Source organism: Bufo bufo, chromosome 10 (genome assembly GCF_905171765.1).
Source record: "Bufo bufo chromosome 10, aBufBuf1.1, whole genome shotgun sequence".
NCBI classification, from domain to species: Eukaryota; Metazoa; Chordata; class Amphibia; order Anura; family Bufonidae; genus Bufo; species Bufo bufo.
The window spans coordinates 100,307,866-100,323,706 of NC_053398.1; the positions used below are offsets into that span (position 1 = coordinate 100,307,866).

General features: G+C 45.7%; 1 protein-coding gene across 1 annotated transcript in view; it reads right to left on the minus strand.

Annotated features, from left to right (window-relative positions):
* Positions 1 to 15,841, minus strand: part of NECAB2 (N-terminal EF-hand calcium binding protein 2) — a 209,332-nt gene that overhangs the window by 26,470 nt on the left and 167,021 nt on the right. Inside the window, exons 7-8 of the mRNA XM_040409577.1 lie at positions 1,710 to 1,819; positions 803 to 882 (exon numbers count right to left, since the gene is read on the minus strand). Coding sequence (XP_040265511.1) covers positions 803 to 882; positions 1,710 to 1,819 — 190 coding nt within the window. The remainder of the gene's footprint in view (positions 1 to 802; positions 883 to 1,709; positions 1,820 to 15,841) is intronic.

The window sequence follows — 15,841 nt, forward strand, 5'->3', positions numbered from 1 at the left end:
CCAGCAATTATCTGTTCCGCTCGGCTAATGGATATACAGCGCAATCTGATGGCTTTACCCAAACACATCATTTCTCCTGCTTCTGAGGGCTAAAATACTATCAAACGCTGCAGATAAAAGTACAATGCACACGTCAATGTAGCTTAAAAGCTCTTTTATAAGTTGGCAACTAAAAGTGACTTTCCACCTTCTGGGTCCAAAATCGTGGACTGATTTAAGGGATTGTCTGAGTCAGTATTAAAAAGGCAGGAAAACTATTAATAATGAAAAAGAATCATACTATCCGTCTCAAACTCCCTGTGTTACAACGTCGCCACTCCGTGTTCCCCGCAGGGCGTCTTCCCCTCCGGACCTTGCGCTGGCTCGGCTATTTCCCTCTGCCCTATAGAAATGAATGGGAGCAGGGGCCGCGTGTGAGTAATGTTTTTGTTTAAAAAGGATAACTAAGAAAGTGTCTGAACTGCAATACCAGACAAAGCCTTTATACAAGGGTGGCACTGTTAAACGTGTAAGCCGCACAGTCTGCCTGGTGGCACCTGCGATATGCCAGGGTAACCAGGTGTCAGGCTCGGGGAACACATTGTGATGGAACATAAAGAATCAGCTATTCATTGTGTTCTCACTATAAGCAGGTATTAATACACTTCAGGTAGCAATGGCAAGAAAGTAAACTGCTTTAGCTCTGCGGTGCAATGATTCAGAGTGTAAAGGTTAACAGCTCCTCTGAATCCACATAAGCCATAGCACTGGCCGTATCTCCATCACTGTGCTGCGCATTCACATCCACAGTACAAAGAATCACCTTATTTTCCAGTTTCCCGATCAGCTCGGCCAGTCGGTTAATCTGCGCCTCTAGACCTTCCTCTTTCACATCTGAGCAGCCTGAATACACAGAAAACACAGTATACACATTCAACAGGATTAACGCAGAACTGTGTCTGATCATCATCATCAGATTCAGGGCACATAAAGAGCTTAGCATTGTATGACAGGATTATGGGCAATGGCATAAGGAAAATAAGACAGACACCACCACAAAAACTGCACACCCATTCCTTACTACAAATGTCAATGCAGCAGTTTTGTTAAAGCTCAACTCAACATAAACTTGAAAATGGTTAACCACTTCGAGTACTTGCTAATTCTAAATGGACTGCGATCGAAGGACTGGTTATTCACATAGGTAGTCTCTATGGACAAGGTAGATGTTTCTAAAGAGCTTTGAGGGATCTTGTCCACAGTGTCCTTCCTAAGGATAAGTGGTCCCATCATAGAGCTCATCAAGACTTGTTGTAGACCTCAGGGTCACCAAAGTTCCAATTCTACTTCACTTCCAGGTGATGATGGAACGTTGATGTAGAAATATCAGTATACATAAGACGACTGTCCCCATCTTTATTCCCATTAGGCTGGGGTTATACGGCAATCTTTGCACAACCAAGATTGTTGTGTTTCAGTGCAGCCATGCAACTGAATAGGGTCGCAGTGCCACCCCAGAATCACAAAAACATCCAACACTGCTGGATTTTTTGCAGTTCTGGGGTCATAGTAACTTGCGAGTCATTCTGCGACTCCATTCAGTTCAATGGCTGCACTGCTACACAGAGATCTTTGCTCGTGGGATGGGTGTTCAGGCCAAGATAGCTGTGTAGTCCCAGCCTAACAGCAACCATTAGATTGAAGGGTACACATAGATATGGTGTGCTCACTGCTCTTTACGCTCTTCCTCAGGTCCTTGGTGGAACTTCTAGTTGGAGGGTAAGTAGGTAGAGGATCTTCATGCCACCCATCGGTCATTCCTGATCCCTTATAGCAGTGTCTGATGAAGAAAGAATGTTCAGTTTAATATGAATCACATCTAGAAACCCAACTAAAACCAGTCTTGTACCATGTATTCATCTAAGTACTCTCCTTTGCCTTTATATACTGTAGAAGAATATTCTACTCTTACTTATGTTAACTAAGATGCATCACGGCAAAAGCAGCTCTGAAATAACATTTCTGTAATTAGCACAGTATTTAAATGTCCCACTGCGCAAAAAAATCGCAGCAATTTGTCAGCCTGGCATGGAGCTCTCCACATGCCGTCCTTGCATGCCCGCTAGAAAATTCACTGTCTGACCAGAAGCGACTGCTACAAGATTCCAAGGAAATGTGTCACTCCAGATTTGAGAATGTGCCACCAGCATTTGTCTGGGTCAGTGGCAGAGTCAGAAAGATCAGTGGATTATATGGTTCACATATTACTACTGTATAGGAAATTGATGTAATTTATAGGTAGCAGGATATTAAAGGTTGATCCATGCTGCACATTACTCTTGGTCTAATAGACGTTTCAGTATGAAATACATCACGCTGCACTATTTTACAATTCTGCAAAAACAACAAAATCATAATACTCTAATCTTAGAGGGGTCATGGGAGAATTGAAGCAGGGGGTTGGCAAATCCATGCGCTTGGCTGGTCCTGTAAAAGTAAGCTTACTTACCTGCTTCCTGACCCTGGCTCGCTTCTTCTGCTCCCAGCCTGCGGTGCTCTGTTGCGGTCCCTCGCTGAAAACATCCGGTTTGATGTCGAATGTAGCCAATCGCTGGCTGCGGCAGTGAGTGGCCCCCCTTGCGTCGTGTGTCCTTTTGTCATCATGCAAGGGAAGTCGGTCACCGCCGCAGCCAGCGATTGGCTGCAGGCGGCGTCAAACTGGATGTTTTTTACGCAAGGGAATGCAGCATCGCAGGCCGGGAGGAGAAGGAGAGAGGATCTACCGCCGGGAAGCAAATACGATTCCCTTAACAGGTCCGGACAAGTGTGTGTGTGGGGGTCGCCAAAACCCTCCCCCAATTCCTGCACAACCCCTTTAATCTCTGTAACATATAAAAAACTGTAAATATTGGTTTAAATCTGATTAAAGGGGTATTCTGTTTTTTTGGCGTTCTCCAGTTCTCGAAAAAAATAAAAATAAAATAGAAAAGAAAACTAAAAACCCATTACTCACCTCTTCAATCTCCAGTCGATCCGCTGTAGATGCTTTGGTGGCAGGGTGCGAGGCAGGAGTAGCTGGTGGATGGTTGAGGAGTCAGTAACCAGGTCAGTGGTAGTAGATAAATAAGTCTCTCTTTACTAACGTGTAGGGTAGGAGTAGTAGTACATCCAACAGTGTCAAGTTAAGAGCAGTTCACAGTGCACATCTTCCCCAATAGCAATATATGGATGGCAGCAAGAATTGGGTTTGTGGTACTCCTGCTCTCTGCATCTCCAAAGTCTCTCTCTTTCTGCAGAACCCAAGGCTGGCAATTACGTTTCTGTAATTCCCTGGCTATGGGGTGCAAATTTAATATACGGTTGGTAAACCGTCTCCATGTCAGGAGGGGTTCTGTAGCAATGTTCTCTTTCACGGCTGTAAGGTCTCCCGGCCTTAAACATGCACAATACCTTGCTGACTGACTCCAATGCACGGCCTTCTAGATTCTGGACCTTTTTTGCACACAGATGCAGCAGTTGTTCTTTCGCTATAAAAACCACAGAGGGTATGATTTTCTGAGCTCAAGCCTAGGAGTAAGCACATGTTTGTCCTCCATCTCAGCTAGCACAGAAAAACTCTCTCCCTAAACAGGGGACAGACCCAATTACATCTCCTGGCAATCTAAGGGGTTTGAATCAAGGTGTTAACCCTGACTTATCCATACAATGCTGTTGGGTTTACAAATGCAGCAAATCTTCTGTTAAGATTTCACTTAACAATACAACATTATAACAATTTACCCTACTTTGGGGTAGTGAAATTATAGGAGTTACTCTTTAATACACTGCTCAAAAAAATAAAGGGAACACAAAAATAACACATCCTAGATCTGAATTAATTAAATATTCTTCTGAAATACTTTGTTCTTTACATAGTTGAATGTGCTGACAACAAAATCAAACAAAAATTAAAAATGGAAATCAAATTTTTCAACCCATGGAGGTCTGGATTTGGAGTCACACTCAAAATTAAAGTGGAAAAACACACTACAGGCTGATCCAACTTTGATGTAATGTCCTTAAAACAAGTCAAAATGAGGCTCAGTAGTGTGTGTGGCCTCCACGTGCCTGTATGACCTCCCTACAATGCCTGTCTATGCTCCTGATGAGGTGGCGGACGGTCTCCTGAGGGATCTCCTTCCAGACCTGGACTAAAGCATCTGCCAACTCCTGGACAGTCTGTGGTGCAACGTGACGTTGGTGGATAGAGAGAGACATGATGTCCCAGATGTGCTCAATTGGATTCAGGTCTGGGGAACGGGCGGGCCAGTCCATAGCATCAATGCCTTCGTCTTGCAGGAACTGCTGACACACTCCAGCCACATGAGGTCTAGCATTGTCTTGCATTAGGAGTAACCCAGGGCCAACCGCACCAGCATATGGTCTCACAAGGGGTCTGAGGATCTCATCTCGGTACCTAATGGCAGTCAGGCTACCTCTGGCGAGCACATGGAGGGCTGTGCGGCCCTCCAAAGAAATGCCACCCCACATCATTACTGACCCAATGCCAAACCGGTCATGCTGGAGGATGTTGCAGGCAGCAGAACGTTCTCCACGGCGTCTCCAGACTGTCACGTCTGTCACATGTGCTCAGTGTGAACCTGCTTTCATCTGTGAAGAGCACAGGGCGCCAGTGGCGAATTTGCCAATCTTGGTGTTCTCTGGCAAATGCCAAACGTCCTGCACGGTGTTGGGCTGTAAGCACAACCCCCACCTGTGGACATCGGATATCACCCTCATGGAGTCTGTTTCTGACCGTTTGAGCAGACACATGCACATTTGTGGCCTGCTGGAGGTCATTTTGCAGGGCTCTGGCAGTGCTCCTCCTGTTCCTCCTTGCACAAAGGCGGAGGTAGCGGTCCTGCTGCTGGGTTGTTGCCCTCCTACGGCCTCCTCCACGTCTCCTGATGTACTGGCCTGTCTCCTGGTAGCGCCTCCATGCTCTGGACACTACGCTGACAGACACAGCAAACCTTCTTGCCACAGCTCGCATTGATGTGCCATCCTGGATAAGCTGCACTACCTGAGCCACTTGTGTGGGTTGTAGACTCCGTCTCATGCTACCACTAGAGTGAAAGCACCGCCAGCATTCAAAAGTGACCAAAACATCAGCCAGGAAGCATAGGAACTGAGAAGTGGTCTGTGATCACCACCTGCAGAACCACTTCTTTATTGGGGGTGTCTTGCTAATTGCCTATAATTTCCACCTGTTGTCTATCCCATTTTCATAACAGCATGTGAAATTGTCACTCAGTGTTGCTTCCTAAGTGGACAGTTTGATTTCACAGAAGTGTGATTGACTTGGAGTTACATTGTGTTGTTTAAGTGTTCCCTTTATTTTTTTGAGCAGTGTATGTTAATTTACAATCTGGTTAATTTACAGCCAGGTCCATAAATATTGGGACATCGACACAATTCTAACATTTTTGGCTCTATACACCGCCACAATGGATTTGAAATGAAACGAACAAGATGTGCTTTACCTGCAGACTGTCAGTTTTAATTTGAGGGTATTTACATCCAAATCAGGTGAACGGTGTAGGAATCACAACAGTTTGCATGCGTGCCTCCCACTTGTAAAGCGACCAAAAGTAATGGGACAATTATCTTCTCAGCTGTTCCATGGCCAGGTGTGTGTTATTCCCTCATTATCCCAATTACAATGAGCAGATAAAAGGTCCAGAGTTCATTTCTAGTCTGCTATTTGCATTTGGAATCTGTTGCTGTCAACTCTCAAGATGAGATCCAAAGAGCTGTCACTAACAGTGAAGCAAGCCATCATTAGGCTGAAAAAACAAAACAAACCCATCAGAGAGATAGCAAAAACATTAGGCGCGGCCAAAACAACTGTTTGGAACATTCTTAAAAAGAAGGAACGCAGCGGTGAGCTCAGCAACACCAAAAGACCCGGAAGACCACGGAAAACAACTGTGGTGGATGACCGAAGAATTCTTTCCCTGGTGAAGAAAGCATCCTTCACAACAGTTGGCCAGATCAAGAACGCTCTCCAGGAGGTAGGTGTATGTGTGTCAATGTCAACAATCAAGAGAAGACTTCACCAGAGTGAATACAGAGGGTTCACCACAAGATGGAAACCATTGGTGAGCCTCAAAAACAGGAAGGCCAGATTAGAGTTTGCCAAATGACATCTAAAAAAGCCTTCACAGTTCTGGAGCAACATCCTATGGACAGATGAGACCAAGATCCACTTGTACCAGAGTGATGGGAAGAGAAGAGTATGGAGAAGGAAAGGAACTGCTCATGATCCTAAGCATACCACCTCATCAGTGAAGCATGGTGGTGGTAGTGTCATGGCGTGGGCATGTATGGCTGCCAATGGAACTGGTTCTCTTGTATTTATTGATGATGTGACTGCTGACAAGAGCAGCAGGATGAATTCTGAAGTGTTTTGGGCAATATTATCTGCTCATATTCAGCCAAATGCTTCAGAACTCATTGGATGGTGCTTCACAGTGCAGATGGACAATGACCCAAAGCATACTGCAAAAGCAACCAAAGAGTTTTTTAAGGGAAATAAGTGGAATGTTATGCAATGGCCGAGTCAATCACCTGACCTGAATCCGATTGAGCATGCATTTCACTTGCTGAAGACAAAACTGAAGGGAAAATGCCCCAAGAACAAGCAGGAACTGAAGACAGTTGCAGTAGAGGCCTGGCAGAGCATCACCAGGGATGAAACCCAGCGTCTGGTGATGTCTATGCGTTCCAGACTTCAGGCTGTAATTGACTGCAAAGGATTTGCAACCAAGTATTAAAAAGTGGAAGTTTGATTTATGATTATTATTCTGACCCATTACTTTTGGTCCCTTAAAAATTGGGAGGCACATGTGCAAGCTGTTGTAATTCCTGCACCGTTTACCTGATTTGGATGTAAATACCCTCAAATTGAAGCTGACAGTCTGCAGTTAAAGCACATCTTGTTCGTTTCATTTCAAATCCATTGTGGTGGTGTATAGAGCCAAAAATTTTAGAATTGTGTCGGTGTCCCAATATTTATGGACCTGACTGTATATGCAATTCTCCTAATTTCCATCTCAGTAATGTAAAATAATTCTGTTAACTAGCATAGGCTGGCAGTAAATGGTGTATTGCCTGCTAATGGTACCAATGTGAAAAAAGAGAGGATAACAATTCTCTGTAACCTTGTGGGTTACTGGAACACTCCTGTGAAGCAACTGGAATGATTAATTATAGAAATGAAACATTTGATATATTAATTTTATTAATGGTACTTGCCTATTAGTTAACTGCGCTGTGGCCAGCACACTTTTGTAAGAATCCAGCGTTGTCTTGAAACTTGACTGGTCCTGATACTTCAAAATTGGAGCATGATCCCATCACAGCTGCTTTCATCTACCAAAAACTGCAAAAGAAGGCTCAACTCCACTCATCCCAAAATAAAGTTCTGTTGTGTACCTACCAGTAGACTGGTCACTGTTCAAGACAGGTTTTGTAACAGAGACATGATTAACTAATCTTATGTAATTTTCGACTGCTAAACACGAAAGGGACATTGAAAATGTGAGATTGGTTCTTGTTTGGAAGTTATAGAGAGGAAAATGGAAAGAACGCAGAGTTTAATGAGATTTTCTTTTTTTCAGAAAGAAAACGCATGTACATGCCTCAAATACGTCTTGGGATTAAAGAACTAATAACCCTAACTATAAAATAAGACACATACACAAATCTTCAGAGGAATAAATTGGCCCCGGCCTTTATTAGTTAACCTGTACTGTTAAATTGTAAGCCAAAAACCTCAGAACTTCATAACCAACCAACAATTTTTAGCAATAGATATAAAAAATTATTACTCATCATAATAATATAATACTGATAATGAACACAATAAGCCATAAGCACGAGCTCTAGCAAAACTCTCCAATATAAAGGTGATTTACAGGTTAACAAAAAAGGCAGCAACAGAAGCAAACAATAAAGGAGGGAGTTGAAGATTCAGGAATCCGGCAGATGAGGTAAGACAAGCAAAGACCCAACTTGCCAAAATTTTTAGCCCACATCACCCTGTCTCAAGAACTTCCTAACCAATGGCCAATCGGTTGCTGGGGCAGGTGTAAACCTACCCTAGAAATCATTTGGCCATAACAACTAATCAATCCCTTAACAGATACCCTCCTGGACAATTTCTGCCCGAAGCATGGCAACCATCTTGACCAATCAAAACAAGGTTCCAACGCAAAGGACATCTGCTCAGAGATGGCAACTGGCATTTTCTGCATTTTCATGTAGGGGATCCACAACTAGGATGACCATAATCACTTGTGGATCCCTCAAAGTCTGGAATGCTTCCATTCTGTTTGTCTCTTGTATTCTGTTTCTGGGGTGTCTCTTCCAATCATCCAGAAGTAAAAATGCCAACATTGTGGACTTCTTTTACCGTTGTAACGCTTCGCAATGACCGCCATACCCGGAAAAAATGCTCCCCATGTTTGTCACCAAGTGTGCCACAATTCATGGGGAAGACATCTGGGAATAGAGGCTCTGCAGTTTGGGATAATCTGCAGACCATTTTCTCGTATGCCATTAGAAGTTCATCCACAAGTGATGGAACTTTTCGTCTCTGACATTTCCTAACAAACTAGCTGACACAATTTTGAAAGGCTTCTTTGCATTTTTTTTGCCGTCCTTGACATTTTCTGTTTTTGTTTCCAGTGTTGTTTGACATTTTCCCTCTGTAACTTCCAAATAAGAACCAATTTTACAGTTCCAAACAATGATTTGTGATTGGTTCTGTAATCTATAATAAATCAATTTGTTGTTTACATGCCTTTTATGTCCTATTATTAGCACTATAACAGAAGATAACTATCTAATATATCAGTTAATGTGCTTCTATGGTTACATAGGAGGACCCTAGAGCTATTGGCTACCACTGATAAAAAAAAAGGATTTAAATTTATCAATATTTAGGTGTGATCTTCCAAATCCAGGTATACGTCCCAGAAACAGAGAAGAAGAGGCTACAGACTTCGATGAAGCCAATGCATGCTATTTGTGGAGATCATTTGAAGAGACAGTTTGTGTCCTGAATAGAAGTGGCATTTTTAATATCTCTCTTCTGTTATGCTCCAACAGTTTCCATGGTTACACGGAGCGATTCTCATCGTCATGGAGACATATGACCCAGACCATCATCAAACTCTAGTCCTGTACACCGTCATATCTCAGGTAGTTCTTTTATCAGCTTTCCTTCTCTCAAAGAGTGACGCTCGTTGTCCTTTATACTTTGCATTTGCCTTCTATGCCTCTACGTACCTAATTTTTAGCAGTGTTAAAGTGCTCTGACATTGATCATTTTTGTGCCTCTTCATTGCCTTTCATATGTTAAGTACTGGCCCATTAATCATTGCTTACACTGTGCCAGCATCTGTGACCAGCGCCATTTTAACATTCATTATTCCACTTTCTTTATTTGATACATTTACACCTTTTTCTTGTTTCGTTCAAAGATAATTTCATTTGTCTTTCGTCCTCATACCCCAGTTGGGTGACTACATTACTTGTGAGGATTTCTGCTTCATCACCCTACCGAGTCTGATCATGAACACCCATGCACCAATTCCCTAACAAACTGAGTGAAACGGACTGACGGTATGCAGGCATCTCAGCTCGACAACCTCAGCCCTTATATTCATTGTGTGATGCAACAAGCTGGTATTTTACCATGTTTGAGCCATCATCACCCTGATTAATGTCAACATCAGGTGCAGGTCCAGAGTGGTAATTTCCAGATTCCTGCTAGGCCGGTCAATCGATGGGCCAATCTGCCATGGCAAAGCAGAAACTGCACTGATAATGCCAAACCTGAATTTTCTGTTTAGTTTCTAGAGCTGGAAGGGCTGAAGGCCTGTAGTGACATCATGGTAACATGACCATAATGGCAACCAGCCGGAGTCTGAATGGCTTAGGAAGTAAGAGAAGAGAGTGGAGAGCTCTACTGACTCAGCTCCACCTCCAGCATCACTGGTGCTCCTGTCTAAATGGGTGGGAATGGGGAAATGTTGCTGCAAGTGGGGAAGGGTGGCTTGGGGGAGCATGTTACTGCTTGTGGAAGAGTTTTGGGAAGGGACTGAATGCTGCTACCAGTGGGGGAAGAGGTTGGAAGGGGGAATGTAAATTCCACTAGGAGAAGGGGTGGTTAGGCGGTTAATGCTCCTGCAGGTGATGCAGTGGTAGGATGGGCAACAATACTGCTGCCAGTGGGAGAGGGAAAAAGAGGAACACTAGTGCCAACAGGGGAGATAAGTGAATGGACGCTGCTACCAGTGGGTGAGTAGTTGGAAGGGGGAATGTAACTACCAATAGGGGAAGGGGTAGTTAGATGGCTAATGCTCCTGAAGTTGTGGCAGTGGAGGGATGGGCAATAGTACTGCTGCCAGTGGGAAAGGTAAACAAGGGAAAACACCAGTACCAGCAGGGGAGAGAAGGGAATGAACGCTGCTACCAGTGGGTATGTAGTTGGAAGGGGGAATGTAACTCCCATTAGGGGAAGGGGTGGTTAGGCAAATAATGCTCCTGAAGTTGTGGCAGTGAGTGAAGGGCAACAGTACTGCTGCCAGTGGGAGAGAGGAGAAAGAGGGACAAAGCTAGTGCAAGTAGGGGAGAGAAGGCATTGAATGCTGCTGCCAGAGGGAAGGGTTCTGATCTATTGCACAAACCTACCTGACAACTGAGTGTTACCATTTCTCTTACCAACAGGATGTACCCCCAGACCGTCTGATACTGCCATTGGGAGACACATGGGGAACAGTGATGGCCAGTTCGCAGTGTTCGCCAACGAATACATGCGGGCTGCCATCTTGACTCACAAGTCCGGCGATGCACAGGTAAGCGCTTACCTGTGCCTGCGCCGCGAGCCGGTCTGAAACAAATGCAGTCGCCAGGAGCAGGCAGTTCCGAGAACAGTCCGATGAAGGCCCCCGGCGGCTGTTCTCGGAACTGCCTGCTCCCGGTGACCGTATTTGTTTCACACTGACTCGTGGAGCAGGCACAGGTAAGGACTTACCTGTGCATCGCCAGACTTGTGAGTCAAGATGGCAGCCCGCATGTGTTCGTTGGTGAACACTGCGAGCTGGCCATCACTGATGGGGAATAGGAACAGCACAATGTAGAATTTTAAAAAATGTGCTCAAGAAATATTTCATGGGTAATATAAGTATTTACTGAAACAGACAAGTCAGGTGACAGGTCCTCTTTAAAAATAATTATGTTTTGTGATGTGACTGTGTCAGATCAGTGCTGTATTCTCTTGTATAGCCTGCAGTGTGATAATACTTTAGACTTCCTGTCAGGAATTCTCCCAGCCAGATCACCATACTGGGCTGTGCTGGGAGGGTTTCCATGTCCACCACCCTGGTCCCGGCTGGTTGACCTGACAGTGTAATTGGAAACCAAGCCACTAAGGCTTCTGACTCTGTGTCCAATCCCAGAGCTAGGTGTGGTATTTAAGACAGCTGATTCTTGATTGACAGCTGAGCATCAGGCTCTATATTGTGTGACTTCTCTGGTGAACGGATCTCTGGCTTTTTTTTTGTTTTACCCTGTGGCTGCTGTTCCTGCTTATATAGACTCTCCTGGTAACTGACCTTGGCCTGCTTCTGGATTTCTCTCTCATTTACTGCATTAACTGTGTCTGTCTCTCCTGATTTTGTCCCTGCTTCTTGACTCCCCTTTGTACCTCCCTGGTCATTCTGGAAGGACTGTTATCTAGTCTGAAGAGGTAACCTGGGTCCCTAGCAGCAAAGTCCATCTGGCCTGATGGCAGACTCTGGTGAATAACCTAATGGTGGCCTTTGGGGTCACTGTATGGCGGTATAACTGGTTATATTGGTGTTATAGTTTAGTGTACTCTTGCTCTTGACTAAAATGGTGATGTTTGTTCTTGATCATGTTAATAGGTGTTTCTATATTCCACTTTTATTTTCCATCTTGTGTTCATGGTCTGGTGTACATATTTAAGGAAGTAGTGAAGGGTGGACCAATTAAACAGAGTGTGCATTGTATGGCACTATTTTTCCATGATATGGGGGGGAGGGAATATTGTATAGGGAATGCTGGAGATTTATCTAATTTCGACAGATTGTAAGCCTATACTTGTGTTCACTTCATGTGTCAGAGTACTCATAGGTCTTTTTACCTTTACAATTAAACACATTCAGGTAATAGCCATGAAGATACAGCAATCCTTAGTAAAGTGCATCTTCTTGCAAGTACAGTTCTACCTGTGATCATGTGCACCAGTCACTAGAGATGGCCTTGCAGTTCGCCCGGCGGTCGTTTTGTGGCGAACTTTGCTCGTTCGCGGTTCGCCGAACAGGTGAACATATGGCGATGTCCGCCTGTGCCATAATCTTTTGCATTGTGCCGAACTTTGACCCATGACACATCCATCAGGTGGGACAGGACAGCCAATTGGGACGTTCCAGCACATGGACAAAACCCCTACCCTAAAAATAAACCCGATCTGGTCGCCATTTTACATTCAGTCTTTTGCCAGTGTAGGGAGAGGTTGCTGTGTGGAGCAGGGACAGACTGCTAGAGCAAACGCTAGCTAAAAGGGCCACAAAAGTCCTTTTAAGTACTGGTATAGGTGTGCTATCGATAGGTGTGACATACTGAGGGGTGTGATATACTTATAATATACTTTCCAACATAGAAAGTATATTATAGTGCATTGTACTGAGCAGCAGTTGTGTGCGGTTCTGCTGCGATACCGCTTCTATACAGAGGGATAAACGCTGTTGGAACAACTAATTGCAACTGGTGTAATATACCAGTTGCCCCCCCAAAAAACTGACTGAGGCAGGGGTGTGATATACCTATAATATAATTTATATATAGTGAATGTGCAGCATTTGTGTGCGGTTCTGCTGAGATACCGCAGCTATACAGAGGGACAAACGCTATTGGAACAACTAATTAACTAATTGCAACTGGTGTGATATACCAGTTGCCCCCCCCAAAAAAACTGACTGAGGCAGGGGTGTGATATACCTATAATATAATTTATATATAGTGAATGTGCAGCATTTGTGTGCGGTTCTGCTGAGATACCGCAGCTATACAGAGGGACAAACGCTACTGGAACAACTAATTTCAACTGGAGTGATATACCTGTTGTTGCCCCAAATTAAACTGATTAAGGGGTTCTATATACCTGCTTCCAGAAATAGTGCTCTTCTATAGGGACTTTGTCACAGGGTCATTTTGAAAATGACAGGCAGAGGCAGGCCATTCCGCAGGGGTGGTAGGGGTCAGGCAGGTGCACCAGGCCAGAGCCTAAGTGGGAAGTTGGAGAAGGTGTGTGCGATTACGTCAAAGGACGCACCAGAGTTGGTTGAGTAGCTCACTCAGCCATCCGCTTCTGCACCATCCTCATTTTCTGTATTAGCACCCTCCTCACTCTCTGCTGTGTACACCCCCAAAGACACCACCACCCCCACCATAGCCCCTCCACTCGAGTCAGAGGAATTATTTTCCCATCAACTTCCAGACCTTACCGATGCGCAGCCATTCTTGGCATCGGATGAGGAGGTAGCAACGGCCACCACCCAGCGGTCTGACGACAGTACCCAGATCAGCCCAAGGAGGGTGGTCCCTGCTGTTGCTGCCTACTCCGGGATCTCTAATGTCAGTGTTGGTGAAGGTGACGATGATGACGTGTCGATGGATGTCACGTGGGTGCCTACAAAAAAAGGAAGAGGAGGGGAGTTCAGAGGGAGAGACAGAGCAGCAGATAGGGAAGAGAAGGAGGAGAAGCAGGCAGAACTCGCAGTGCACAGGAGGCAAAAAGCAGACTGCAAATGTATCTGGAGTGAGCCATCCACCATGCACGGTCACATCTGGCGCTCCCAGGACGCTGGCACATGGTTCCACTGTGTGGCCTTTTTTTAACGTGTCAGCTGCTGACAATAGTGTTTCCAGCTGCAGCCTGTGTTGTCAACGCATAAGTCGCGGTAAGCCCAACACTCACCTAGGGATGACCGCCTTAAGAAGGCACCCGGCCTCCCATCACCAAGCCCAGTAGGAGCAACACTGTCAGAACCCACAAAGCCACACTCCTGGTGCTCCACGTCCAGCCTCTTCTCCTTCTCCTCTCCCTTCCATTTTGTCCTCTACCTTCCACCGTGCCGTCGTCGCGTTCATCTGGCGGAACTGCTAGCCCGCCAACTACTGCCATATAAACTAGAGGACTTGAAGGCCTTAAGAAAATTTGTGGCCATTGGCACACCACAATAGAACGTCCCCGGAAGGAAATATTTCTCCCAGAAGGGCAGCCCAGAGCTATATGGCCATGTTCAGCGGCAAGTGAATGTATCTCTGGCACACAGTGTTGGTGCTAAGATACATCTGACCACAGACACGTGGTCTAGCAAACACGGGCAGGGAAGGTACATAACTTTTACTGCCCACTGGGTGAACCTTCTGATGGCCGTCAAGCATCTAACCGGTGGCACCAGTGTAGATTTGGTGTTACCGCCATGGATTGCATGCAGGCCTGCCTCTTCTTCTCCTCCTCCATCCTCCATCTCCTCCTCGGCTGACTCCTCCTTTTCCACTGCTACCGCCTCTTCCACTGCACCCCCCAAGCTCCCCAGAATCGATTCGACGTGCCAGGTGAGACGTTATCATGCTGTGCTGCGGCTGTTGTGCCTGGAAGCCAAGAGCCACACCAGTCCTGCACGCCTTTCAGCTCTGCAGTTACAGGGCGATCAGTGGCTAACCCCGCTCAATTTGACAGTTGGTAAAGTGGTGTGCGACAATGGTGCCAATCTGCTGAGTGTGCTGAAATAGGGCAAATGACCCATGTGCCATGCATGGCACACGTCCTGAACTTAGTCGTGCAGCGATTTGTTACCAAATACCCCGGGGTCCAGGACGTCTTGCGGCAGGCCAGGAAAATCTCTGGCCATTTTAGAAGATCTTAGACGGCCATGGCTCGCCTTGCTGACGTTCAGCGGCGACACCACTCGCCCGTCAGACAGGTTCTGGGAGCTTGTTTTTTTTTCACCACGCCAGTGGCTGCTCATACGCGACGCATGCAGACTTCTGTGGCAATTTGATGAGATCATCAAACTGGTCAGTCGCAGCCAGGGCACCATCAGTGACATCGTACCTTACGCCTTCTTTTTGGAGCGTGCATTGTGTTGTATCATTGATCAAGCCGTCGAGGAGCAGGAGCAGGAAGATGAGGAAGCTGCAATGCTGAATAAATTCCAAGGGGGGCTACTCCATCTGAGACAAGTTAGCAGGAGTCTGAAGAGGAGTCAGAGGAGGATGGTGCTTGGGGGGAGGAGAAGGAGGAGGAGCAAGAAGAGCAGGCTTTAAACTTTTCTGGGATCCCTGGTGTTGTCCGTGGATGGGGGGAGGAGACCGAGGACGACATTCTCCTGGGCGATGAGCAGGAGCCATGTCGCTCCACCGCTTCCAATTTAGTGCAAATGGAGGCCTTCATGCTCCAGTGTTTGAAGAGCGACCCTCGTATAAAAAGCATAAAGGGCAAGGACCAGTACTGGGTGGCAACGTACTTAGACCCCCGGTACAAACACAAAATGGCAGACATGTTACCAGCATCACAGAGGGCTGTCAGAATGCAGCATTTCCAGGCCTTGCTTCGAGAGATGCTGCATTCTGGTGTTGCAGGCGCTGGCAGAGGAATTTCCACCCACAGAGAAACAGTTGCGAGTATTAATCCTACAATGCATGCAAGAAGAGGGCGGTTTGAAGATGTGTTGGTCACTTCAGATGTGAAATCATTCTTGCAGCCAACTCATCGACAGCCGCC